Source organism: Caenorhabditis elegans, chromosome V (genome assembly GCF_000002985.6).
Source record: "Caenorhabditis elegans chromosome V".
Taxonomy (NCBI): Eukaryota; Metazoa; Nematoda; class Chromadorea; order Rhabditida; family Rhabditidae; genus Caenorhabditis; species Caenorhabditis elegans.
The window spans coordinates 5,456,440-5,468,593 of NC_003283.11; the positions used below are offsets into that span (position 1 = coordinate 5,456,440).

A 12,154-nucleotide genomic window follows, 5' to 3' on the forward strand; every position below is an offset into this window, starting at 1 on the left:
GAGGGTAAGGCTGGCAAACAACTTTAAAAATATTTGCACCAAATTATATTGTAAATACCAATCTGAAAAAAAAATGCGGCAAAAAAGAAAAGAGGAGCCAATAGAGTATTCATTCAGAAGAAAACATAATTATTTTCACACCCTTTCTCATTCTCTGGTTTTCCCCCCATTCAATTTTCCTACCCTATTCGCCTCAACGAGCCTCATTTGTGAATGAATGCATCGTCCTATTGATATTATTTCCCAATTACTATTAATATTATTGTCAAGAACCTCAAGAACCAGAAGAAGAAGAAAAAATTGAGAAGACGAACTATTTCATTTTGTTTGAACAAAATGAAGAAGAAAAAGAAGACGAAAATTATCCAAGAACCATAGCAATGGAAGCAATTGGAACCCATGTATGCAGTGAATTATGTATGTACTTGTTTGGCACATGCTTCCTAATATGCAATGATCTCTTCTCAAAAACGGGGGCAAAAAAAAGAAACAAAACTGAGAGAGAGATAGAAAGAGAAAAGTACCCAAGTCTAGAGGGGTCTGAGCTCCAGGAGCAACACAGGAGGAGCAACACAGGACCGGGAGACACAAAAATAATGATGTGAAGAGGAAAAAATGAGGAAAGGAAGGAAGAGAGAAGAAAATGGAGTGGAGCTATACTCTATGTTTATGAATAAATATCGATAGAACCGATACAAGTTCTCGACAGAAAAAAAAACACGTGGGATTATATAGTAGTCTTGGAAACCGAGCATACAGATACACACAGATAATAATTTTGGAAAGACACTGGGAGTTATTTGGATAAAAATTGATAAATGTATCTAGCTATCTGTAATAATTTTTTTAAGGGTGGAGTAGGGCCCGTGGGAAGTTGGTTTAAATCTAGGGAGACCGACAGTTTGTCTATTTGCCGATTTGTTTTTTTTTAGTTTGTCTATTTGCCGATTTGGAAACATTAACTTTCGCCAACTTTCTGAACCAGGGCTGGAACCAAAAAAATTGATCAAAAACCAAAAAAAAAACCAAAAAAATTGTTTAGATCTGCTCCAAATTCGCCGAAAATTTTTAAGGAGTGTTTTTTGAGCTTTCATAGATTTTTTGGAGCTTTCATAGATTTTTTGGAGCTTTCATAGATTTTACTTACTCTTCATGATAATTCTAGAACCGTCATAGGATGCGTATAGTGTTGCATTTTAAAAATAAATTTTCAAAATGTTAATAAAAAATTGGAAAAATATACTTAAAATGACCGAATATTCTTAGAAAGTACTCTTCAAAAGCTTTAGATTTATTAATATTTTTTATTCAATATTTGGTCAAAGTTCGAAAATGTGGGCTTTTTGAATAATTTCGAGGTTTTCTGCAGGTTCGAACGTATCTCAAATTGTGATAGATGAAAACTGATTTTCAACACTTTTTTAATGTTTAAAAAAATTCAAAAAAAAATTTCCTATGATAATTTGTCATTTTAAAACCAGAAATTTAATCAAAAGTCCTAAATAAACTCGGCGAAAATTATTATGATATTTTCGTTTTCCTACTTTTTTCTAATTTTGCTATAAATTCACACATTTTTTGGGCATTGCCCTTTTCAATATATTAATTCTAGTCTAAAACAAATTGCTTTCAATTTGGCATTTAATATTTTTCCCGAGACATCTCATGAATTTAAGATTTTGAGTCTCATGTGAACCCAAAAAATTTCAAATAATTAATAAATGTACACGTAATGTGTCCTCATTGAGAAACAAATACGAAAAATCCGTCTTGTCTCTGAATTTAGTAAATGTGTGAAAATGACAGTTGAATGTGGGATGTGTGGGATAGAGGAAGAAGGCTTGCATTTTGGGAAAATATATCAAAAGGGAGATTATTATTTACTGATCTTATAAATTTCAGTTTTCAACAAAAAAAAAGAATTATCATATTTGCAACAAATGAAAAGCAACATTCAAGGATTAAGGAGGATTAACGAAAATCTCTCCGTCTCGCACTTTTTCCTGAATCATGTCTAGATCAAAATAAATACAAAAAATAATATAATGAATCCATTAAAAAATACCATGCTAGACCAATTTCAAAAAATAAAAACAAAACAAAAGAATAAATAATAAAAAACAAAAATTGTACGTTCGTTCGCAGAAATCGCTGCTTCTTTAGTGAGCAAATTCTATAATGCCTGTGTGAGCACCACCACCACCCTGAAAATAAGAATATTTCCTTATTTCACTCCTCATAAAAATATTTTATGGGCCCACCCCATTTTTGTCGTCAATTTCTTTTCTTAGAAGGACAAATACTTGGACCCAATTATTTTTTAGCATAATGAAATTATTTATTCAATAATTTGAAATCAAGAAAATTAGAGCCCGAATATGGTTTTCCAGATAAGATGCGTGGACAAATAGGACATAAGCCGTCAGCCCAAATTTCTAGATAAGTTAAGGCAAATGAAGTTTAATTTCTAGTCAACTTCAAGGTCTTTCAAATTAATTTAAAACTGTATACTTTTCCAGACATCGGCGGAATTCAAGGATTAAATTTTTTTAAAGTTTTGCTGCTTCTACAACACCTCCACTGGATGGGTTACGCTTAATAAGTTTTATGAACTTAATAAAGCACTAGGTATATATGTATGTACAACTTACATCAAATTGAAATTTTATAGAATGAGTAGTAGATGTAATACAAGTACATTTTAGTAAACAAAAATTAACAAAAATTCCGTTAACAGTGTGAAGCTCCAGCTTCAAAATGCATCTCAATTTGATCTATTTCAACACTTTTTGACGTACTAGAACTTTTCATTGCAACAAATTTCATCAAATTTATGAGCAAAAAATAAAAAGTATACCAACAAAATCTGAATTCCCGCGGAAAATCTTTACGGGGTTATTAGCACAAGTAGTGTCTTATAGTTGAAAAGGGTAGCAAAATGACGTCACAACTGTATTAAAATCCATTTTGCAAAATTACTCGAAAAATGACGATTGTGAAATTCAGTCCTTTTAATCAAAAAATTGCTGATTTTTAACTGATTCGTCTCTTTAAAAGCACAGTTCCCTCAATTTTTAAATAGTTCCGTTCAAGATTGTCGTTAGTCGTCCAAAGCTCATCGAGTACCCGAATAACAATGGAGTACTACAGATACCAAACAGTTTTTACCACTTGATCCTCCAGGCAAGTTTCGTTGCATTTTTCTATCTCTCCATGACAGCCACAAACTATACCGTGTCTATATCGTGAGTGTTAAATCAAACATATCTCATTTCCTCCGCGTGTTGTTTGATTACTGATATGTGTCTGCCTTCTTCGCCTTCTTATTTTTTTCATTTTTCACCTTAATTTTGATTTTGACTGTTCAAACGTTAAAAGTAACGAAAATAGTATTCCAACAAATGCAAAATTGTAGTTTGTTTGATTTTCAATTTTTCCAACTCATTTTGAAATTGTAAACTAAAGATTTTTTTTTGCAAGAACAGCTGTCATTTCAATGCTTGTTTATAACAAAAAAATTAAATCTTCGAGTGACCATTTAGGACACCCACTCCTTGCCTTCTTGCGTCACACAATATGGCCCTTCTTTTTCAAAAATATTTTTTATTTGAAACATAACTACCCGAAGATTTACGATTGATCTTTTATGTTTACTTTGATGAAATCATACCGATCAAGATCACGATGATATCTCTGCGCACTTTTCCACGTTTTACCTATCAAATGATTTTCCAGAAATGCCAACAACATTTTCCCCGGTTATTGGAATGTCAGAAAGTATTGCTACACAAACCTGTAATTGTCACTATCCAATTGGTCTAGTGATATTCCTAATTTTCACAATTATAAGCTTATTCGTGTGTATATGTGTTTGCTGTATTGATTTGGGAGATGTAAGAAATTGAAAAATAATTTGAATGTTTCTAATTATTTAAAATTCCAGTGCAACATTTGCCAAGGAGATAGCAAAAAAGAAGTAAAGTTCCGTCGAACGTCAATGAACGCTCGATTCGTTGAGCCGAGCAAGTTTGTGATTGATAGGAAGGTAAGTTGTAATCAGAATCAATTTAGACAAAACTATGCGGAAAAAAACGCATATTTTAATTTTTTGCCGTAAAGGTGGTCCAAACGGGTTCAAGATTCCAAGATAACGCGAAAAAAACTTTAAAAATTCAGTTTGAAAAAATCTCACTGATTTTGGATATTTTTCAAATCTTGCTAATCTCCTTATTTGAACTTCCACGATTTTGTCTCTAATTTCCGCATAAAAGACCGTGCCACACTTGGTTTTTAGGTTTTTAATCAATTTCAACGCAGATTGTTTTTTTTTTCATGTTTTTTTCAATTTTTGATAGAAAAAAGGTCCCACAAAATTTGTTTAATACAAAACAATTCCTTTAAAAACTAATTTTTCAAAAAGAGTTAGACGAACGGCAAAGTCTGTTCAGTTCGAAAATGAACATAGCATGGTTATTACCAAAATCATTGGCATTTGAACAAATGGTTAGAAAATTTTTTCGTCTTTATTTTTTAATATGTACATACATTGGCATTTGAGACCAGTTTGAAAATTTTAAATTAAAATTAACCTGGACGGTACTCCACATTTAGTTAGTACTGCCTCATTAGTATGTCTAATTAAATTGAAATTTTTTTGAAACGAGGTTATTTGGATATTAAAATTTCATGATACAATGTCAGTGAAATGCTGGAAATAATAAATTGAAAAAGGATTAAAGAAAAAGTAAGATCGCGTACAGAAATTCCTAAAACCAAATTTTAAAATTTAGAAACAACTTTACAAATATTGTCCCAAAATTAATCATTTTTTCAGCTATCCATGGATCCGTGTTTACTGGAGTATCGTCAACTGTACAATTCAGGAAGTGCATCATCCAACTCTTACTCCAGATGCATCGAAAATCCACAGTTCTCATTTTCAACTGACAGATCTCTCATTTCAACTGTATAAAAGTTCATATTATATAAAATGATAAATATTTTCTATTTTTGCCATTTTAAATGTTAATAAGACTTGAGGGACTGTGAACGAAGTTTGCCAAAAATATATACACTACGGTTCAAAAACTAGTTATAAGGAACTGAAGGCGAACTAATCAATGTGATATCTGTAGTAGCTGATTTCGGAAAGAACTGCTTTTTTACATTTGTATCAAAGAATAATAAAACGTATGGGAGAGAAAGTGTCATCTGAAAATATTAATTTTATTAAGTTTTTTGTTTCTAAATCCCTTACCAAACCCGAGCAAAACACCATAATTGTGTTATTTATCTCCATGATCAAGTCTGGAATTACACCAATATAAAAATTCAAAGCAGTGGCAACAGTCCAAAACAGAATTCCAAGATATACAGCACTATAGGTAAATGCGATCTTGGTCAATTTCTTGGCAACTTTGCTATAAATAGCGGAGAGCGCTGGAAATGGGATTTTTGTTGAGCTAAATCTCACTGAAACATATAATATTTTACATTTCTCCATTTTATATACAATGTAGGCTGTTGTAATTCCCAAAACTGAAATAATAATAAAATATGCTGTAGAGAATCCAGCCGTAACATTCAACGCAAACATTATTGTTGTAGGACGTAAAGTTTTCATGAGAATTCCGTTTTCAATTGATACCTCTACTGCGAACTCGTGCCAGATGAGAGTTGGCATGAAACTGTAGATTACAAATGCAAGACCGCATGCCACATAATATTGAGACCAGAACTAGAATTTTATAGAGATAGTTAGATTTTTCGAGTTAGATTTACTGAGCACTTGATGTGATTTCTTGGCCAACTTTTGCCCGAAATTGTCTTTTTCGAACAGAATTTGTCAAATTTTTCAACGTGCGGAAACCAGTTGTCGAGAGCTAAAATTGTCGGAAATCGGAAACTCATTTATCGAAGATTTGGCGTGTTTCAGACATACATTTTTGTTAAACTTATACTTTGGAATTTTTTTATGTTTAATTTCCCATTTTCTTGCCAAACGCTAAAAATTTCGGCAACCGGCAACTTGATGCCGAAAACTCAGCCACACGTCGCTAGTAGGTATTTTTGGGTAAAAGTTGTCAAACAAGTTTCACACCAACCATTTCATAAATCGTTGGCCACCAAAACGATGATATTCGATGAGCACTCAACGAGCATGCTGATAGAAATTGAATGTGCAAAAACCACCAAGTAAGATATTTACACCATGTCAAAAATCCAGGTAGCAACTCTTCAATTGATTTTAAAAGAAAGATACAAGACGGTTGAGACTCCAGTCTAAGAGCAATCCATGTGTTCAAGTAGAGTAAAATGTTCTGGAAAATTGAGGAATTGAAATTTTCAGAGAATTAAGGAAATCACTGTTAACAAGTCCAATTGTACTAGTCTGTAAAATGAGCTTTTGAACACTTTTGACGATCCCATCATAACTAAAAAAGCAACCATGCAAATGAAAGATGGAATACCATAGCCCAACTCGACAACGGTAAGTATTTTCATACGTAGGTCAAGATTAACCTCTTCCATGGAAACTGTGATGTTTAATGACATTAGATCAGCCTCGATTTGTTGGAGTTTTTTGAAATCAATATGATATGAACTGAAACTAGGCTCTGGCTCAGGCGGCGGGCGACGTTTTTTTATCAATGAGCAGTCTCCAGTGAGCACACTCATTTATGAACGTCTGTATCCTAGTTTTGTTTTTAATTACGGGAATTACGTAAGCATCTATATGCGAGATGTATATTCCATAGAGATATGTGAATTTCCTGTATTTTTTAAACACTTTACTTGGAACACTACAAAGACTCCTTGTCATTTCAGTTGCCCTCGTGAATAGTAAAGAGGAAGATATAACTAACAGTAAGTACACTTCCTTTTTCGGGCTCATTACGTCTCAATGTTTACGTTTCATTTTTTTGCACCTATGTGCCTTGAAATTGGAATTGATCTTGAAACGTAATTGCTCTAACAGCAGACGTTGTGCAAACTGCACGATCAAATTTTATAGTCACCCCTGTACTGTTGCACCTATCGAAAATGAGCTCATAAACTAAAATTGCTCTGAAAACATCATTGCTCTAATAGCAGAAGTTGTACAAACTGCAGGAGGAATCTTTGTCAGGTAATCTTTTGAGCCCTGACAAGCCACACTAATGCCTCTACACTAACTACACCTACCTAATGTAAACCTTAAAATTTTCGTTTTCTTTAAAAAAACACCGGGACCGTCATGGTTTTTCAGTGCTCTTCAATTACTCGTTTGGAAAGTTTCCACTTTTTATTATGCACTCAAAGATTGAATCAAAAATAACAGCTTATTTTCACAATTCAAGAAAAACGAAAACTAATTCGAAAGTACAAAGACAGTCGACAGAGAGTTGTTTTTCCGAACACACTTTTGCATGAATTGTCTTTGAACATTACTGTCAAAAAATAAGAGAATATATGGTAGTGATAATGTCATCTGAAAATGAGTTTTATTATCTGAAAACAGTTCTAAGAGGTTACCAAATCCGAAGAAAACACCATTAGGGTTTGATTAATTGCAATAATAACACTTGGGATAAAGTTCCAATATGAGTTCAATGAAGTGAGAACACTCCATAATAAAATTCCAGCAAACACGACGCAGTGGACAATTGCGATATGAGTGAGTTTCTTGGCAATTTTTTCGTATACGGCGGAGAGAGCTTGAATTAAATTTTAAAAATCTGGTTACTTGTTAATTTCAACTTTACGCCAAAAAATATTGCTTCTCGGCAAAATGCCACAACTTCATAGCAAACGCCTGCACTTTCGAACAAACATTCGTAAAGTTTGGTAAAAAGCCGTCACATGAAATTTTTTTCAGTTTGACTAGAAGTTGCAAAATTTTTTTCAAAATTCAGTTTTTGACGAAACTAAAACATATGAAAAATGGTTTGAAAAAATTGCTAGAGCTTTTACAAGTTGTCTATCGCTCAATTTTTACATACCTTGCTTATTTTTACCAATCATTACGGATGTTATAATTCCCAGCACACAAAGAATTATAAAATAAACAACAGTAAATACAGCCGTCACATTTGTAGCTTTAATAATTATTTCCGGATTTCTGGATCTCATCAGTTTATCGTCCACGATAAGGATTTCATTTGCAAAATCAAACCAAGTCAAAGTTGGCAGAAAACTGTAGAATATGAATGCTGCACCAACATAGAAATAACATTTTGTCCAGAACTGAAACAGATTGCATGGATACGAGTTTTTATATTTTACTATAGTTTTCTAAAAATCTACTAAGATTTTGCTTCTCCTGAAAATAAAAAATGAATCCTAAACTGAGAACCCTAAATAAGTGTAATTTATTCAGATATTAGTAGCTCATTTTCTAAGTTACAAGTTTTAGGTCTCCGATTGAAACTTCAAGTTCATGAAGGTTTCAGAAAATTGCCTTGGGCATTTTAGATTTCAAGACTGTCAGATTCTCGGCGTATAGGACAAGTTACATGATTGAATAATATTTAAATTTTTACAAAATCGTAATGTCCTACCTTTTCATAGGTTTGAGGCCACCAAAATGAAGAAATTCGGTGAACGGTCAGCGAAGAAGCCGATAGAAATTGTATATGCAAAAACCACCAAGTAAGATATTTAGCCCATGTCAAAAATCCTGGTAGCCATACTTCAATGACCTTTAAAATTAAAATACAAGATGGATGCATCTCCATTCGAACTGCAATCCATGTATTCAAGTAGACAAAAGTGTTCTGGAAATATAAAAAGATGTAGATCATTTTTGACACAAAGAGAAATATTACAGTTAACAAAGCCAACTGAACTAGTCTATAAAATGAATTTGCATATACTTTCGAAATCCCTAACAAAAATTGGAAGCATATCAGAAGAATGAATGAAGGAATACTGTAGACCAGTTCAATGATTGTAAGTATTCTTACAGTTGGGTCCAGCTTCACATCTTCCAGAGAAATTGATAAATTTCGAGACATTTTCACTCTGCAAGTAACTAAAGGTCACAACTCGTGAGCAAAGTGTAACACCAAATGAATCCGAACGGGATGATTTTTTCTCGTTTCGAACATTTGTCTGTGAGCTCATATTCCCCCGGGTCCTGTGAGTGCTCAAATACCCTTCATTATTCAAATCAGCGTCTACTTCGATTTTAGGCGTGATGTTGCATCCAGTTCGTGTGACTTACTGGTTTACAAATTCTGGAATGATGACATCAAAAAAATATTGTAGAAAATATTGAAGTTTCCACATATTCCAGAAGTTGAACGAGAAGCCTGACTTTTGCCGAGATTTACGGATTGTTGCATGTTGTATTACATTGCCCTTTTTTTTTAACTTTTTATTAACTTCAAAACCAACATGTGAATAAATGAGTTTATTATTAAAGTTAGGAAGAAGTTCATGAGGTATCACTTTCGTAGCCACTGTCACTGCCCATTTCTGCACTCCCAACGCAAACCATTTTTCTGAAATGATTCGATTAAAATGTTCTAAAACTTCTATAAACTAACTTTGCTCTGATTCTAATAGGCTTCAATGGTATCGATGATGTGACTCTTGGCATACTCGATTTGATTGGAAGAAAGATGCCTCCTTTGTGGACTTTGTTCGTCAGACTTGTAAGCATCAGGCATGTAATTTCGAATTGCTGTGAAAAAATAAAGGATAACTTAGAGAAATAAGAAAAATTGGAACTTACACCGGTGACGTCTGCAGTTTTGAAAACTTCATGGAACACGAGCTTAGTTACCGAAACGATGAAATCCGTAATATCTTCAAAAGATGCAACACAGAGAACACTTCCAGCTTGTCCTTTAAAATGCATATGAGTGTCGAGAAGAATTATTGAATTTGTCGGGCGATCGTAGATAAAACACATGGCCCTTTCGAAAGCAAGCACTCCAATTGCCAATCTATCAAGTTTCGAAAGATACGGACTGTTCACAGCCATCGACATAGCTGTCACGAGATTGCTTATAAAGTCTCCAGAATAACATCGATAGTCAATTTCATGCATCTCGGGTCGTTGAACTTGAATAGCTTCTGGCACAGTGAACGTGTCTCGATGTGGTTTCTTCAAAAACTGGAAGACTGAACCACTTTCAACTGTCTCTTCAAGATGCTTCTTTTTTAGACTTCCACTGAATCCTCGTCGTCGAGCTGCCATAGCCTTTTCGTGGGTCTCATTGCCATCAACAATTCCATTGATAAGAACATCAAGGACACCGAGTGGAAGATGTTGAGGTGTCAGAAGATGCGTGGGTGGAATACAGACGTTATTGCTGAAAGATGGATCTACTTTTGGAGCACATTTAAATTTCACAAACCTCAAGAAATCGTGAGCAATCTGGACAGTGATTATTGTGCACGCAGATGAGGGAGTCTTCCGGCCACCATATTTCGATTGAGAATAGTTCAGTGGAAGTACCCACACGTGGACACGGTTCTGAAAATTATATTTGTTCATATTACGGTAGTGGGTCTCGAAACGAGCGAAACTGTTCAGCTACCGTACCCGACAATGTTTCTCAATTTTTTCCCGTATTTTTTGAGGTTTTACATGTTTTTTTGGTTTTTTTCTCCAAAAACATTGACCTTAGTGCTATACAGGGTGGGCCAAAAGTATGGTAACACATGGAGCGCTCTTTTACATGAGCTTTTTGGTGCGACTGCCACGTCATACGTACATTCTTCTATCGAATGCTGATAGCTGAATAAATTTCCTTCAATTTGACCCAAAATTTGTAATGTTCCCAATAAGGTGCGATTTTAATCACCTCGGCAATTTGGCGAACCCTTTCGAAAAAACGGCGTTTTGGCACGCGGCACTTCCCACGCAAACGCACCTCCCATGCACGCCAATAATTTTCAGATGTTTAATTTTTATGTTAAATTGAAAGTTAAAGAAGTGAAGAAGCGTTTTTGATTGTTTTTGTAGCATATAAAAATTTTCTGTGTCGACACTGGCGCCTAGAAAAAACCTTTGAATATTTCATGAATTCAACTTTGCGAAATTTACTCAGTTTTTTTGGTTTCACAAGGCGTAATGACCCACAAAATCATCCGAGTTCAATTTTTCTCAAAAATTGTGAACAGTCAGGTCAAAACGTGCCAATAAGTACTAAAATGAATTTTTCTTCATACTGCTGCCTCCGCTCACATCCATCTTTCTGACGACTGAGTCATTCAAGACTTAAACTACTGCCACAGTCCATGACAGAAATACCACGACAGTAATTTTTTGGATTTTTGTTTTTAAAGAATTTCCAGACCAAGAGCATTCTTTGAACTATAAAAACTTGTAAGATACTTGATGGATTCCTCGAGAAAAATGTAGAAATCCTGCAGAATGCCGACTTGCGTGCCATAAAGATCGTGATCTCAAAAGTTCTGAAGGCCTGCAGCAATGTGGATGGGGATATTTTGAAAATCCAAAACGTTAATCTGGTCAGTATTTTATGGAGAACAAAACTTGTACAAATTGATGTAATAACTCTCTCCACACGTGAAGTTATAGAGCTGCAAACGTGTTACCATACTTTTGGCCCACCCTGTAAATTGAGAAAAACTCTAAAAAAAATCGACGGAAAATTATTGCGAAACACTTGTGGGTACGGTAGCTGCAAAAGTTCAATCGTGCCAAGGCCAGGTACAGTATTTCCGCGTCAAAAATAACCGAAAATATATCTCCATTTTTCCCGTATTTCTGTTTCTTCTCTCAAAAACTTTCAGTTTCGGCGCTCTCAATTGTGATAAACTGAGCGAAATAATTGCAAAACACTTGGGGTATATGGTAGCTACCAAGTTTCGATCGTTTCGAGACCAGTTACCGTATTTTTGCGTCAAAGTTCGCAATACTCGGTGTTAACGTAACATGTTGTGGTGTTTTACAAGATTCATATAGAATTTATACCTCAAAAACTGTCGATCGAAAATTCGAATTAGCCATTTTATTCCAATTATCTGCAGATTCCTCATTCTGTGTTATGTTAGTAGTCCCGCGTCGAGATCTGAAATGTCTACCTGAGAAATATTAATTCTAAAACCTTGTATTACCTCCGTGTTGTACTCATTCCTGGTCTCGAGACGCACATTGTGTGTTAGTTGGTTAGTTGGATGCACCGATTGCTAGTAG

General features: G+C 34.3%; 4 protein-coding genes and 1 non-coding gene across 5 annotated transcripts; 1 reads left to right on the plus strand and 4 right to left on the minus strand.

The window, feature by feature from the left end:
* Window positions 1-50: 50 nt before the first annotated feature.
* Window positions 51-267, minus strand: ZC317.8. Its single transcript, NR_068753.1, has one exon. It is a non-coding gene; the product is annotated as an Unclassified non-coding RNA ZC317.8 (non-coding RNA).
* A 3,399-nt stretch (window positions 268-3,666) lies between these two features.
* Window positions 3,667-5,009, plus strand: ZC317.2 (uncharacterized protein). Its single transcript, NM_072041.5, has 3 exons — window positions 3,667-3,893; window positions 3,944-4,045; window positions 4,835-5,009. The coding sequence occupies exons 1-3, from the start codon at window positions 3,738-3,740 to the stop codon at window positions 4,970-4,972; spliced, it is 396 nt and encodes a 131-aa protein (NP_504442.1). The 5' UTR covers window positions 3,667-3,737; the 3' UTR covers window positions 4,973-5,009.
* A 79-nt stretch (window positions 5,010-5,088) lies between these two features.
* On the minus strand, window positions 5,089-6,555 carry srg-67 (Serpentine receptor class gamma; the record flags this gene model as incomplete). Its single annotated transcript, NM_072042.2, has 5 exons — window positions 5,089-5,211; window positions 5,258-5,439; window positions 5,494-5,737; window positions 6,105-6,320; window positions 6,367-6,555. The coding sequence occupies 5 exons, from the start codon at window positions 6,553-6,555 to the stop codon at window positions 5,089-5,091; spliced, it is 954 nt and encodes a 317-aa protein (NP_504443.2).
* Window positions 6,556-7,351: 796 nt separating this feature from the next.
* srg-68 (Serpentine receptor class gamma) lies at window positions 7,352-8,996 on the minus strand (the record flags this gene model as incomplete). The annotated part of the gene is made up of 5 exons (NM_072043.1): window positions 7,352-7,471; window positions 7,516-7,697; window positions 7,983-8,226; window positions 8,541-8,756; window positions 8,808-8,996. 5 exons carry the CDS (start codon window positions 8,994-8,996, stop codon window positions 7,352-7,354), a joined length of 951 nt encoding a protein of 316 aa, NP_504444.1.
* A 386-nt stretch (window positions 8,997-9,382) lies between these two features.
* Window positions 9,383-12,150, minus strand: ZC317.6 (ACT domain-containing protein). The gene is made up of 6 exons (NM_072044.7): window positions 12,076-12,150; window positions 11,933-12,029; window positions 10,347-10,465; window positions 9,719-10,301; window positions 9,531-9,667; window positions 9,383-9,485 (listed from the first exon to the last, which is right to left on the minus strand). The coding sequence occupies exons 1-6, from the start codon at window positions 12,111-12,113 to the stop codon at window positions 9,419-9,421; spliced, it is 1,041 nt and encodes a 346-aa protein (NP_504445.2). The 5' UTR covers window positions 12,114-12,150; the 3' UTR covers window positions 9,383-9,418.
* Window positions 12,151-12,154: the final 4 nt, after the last annotated feature.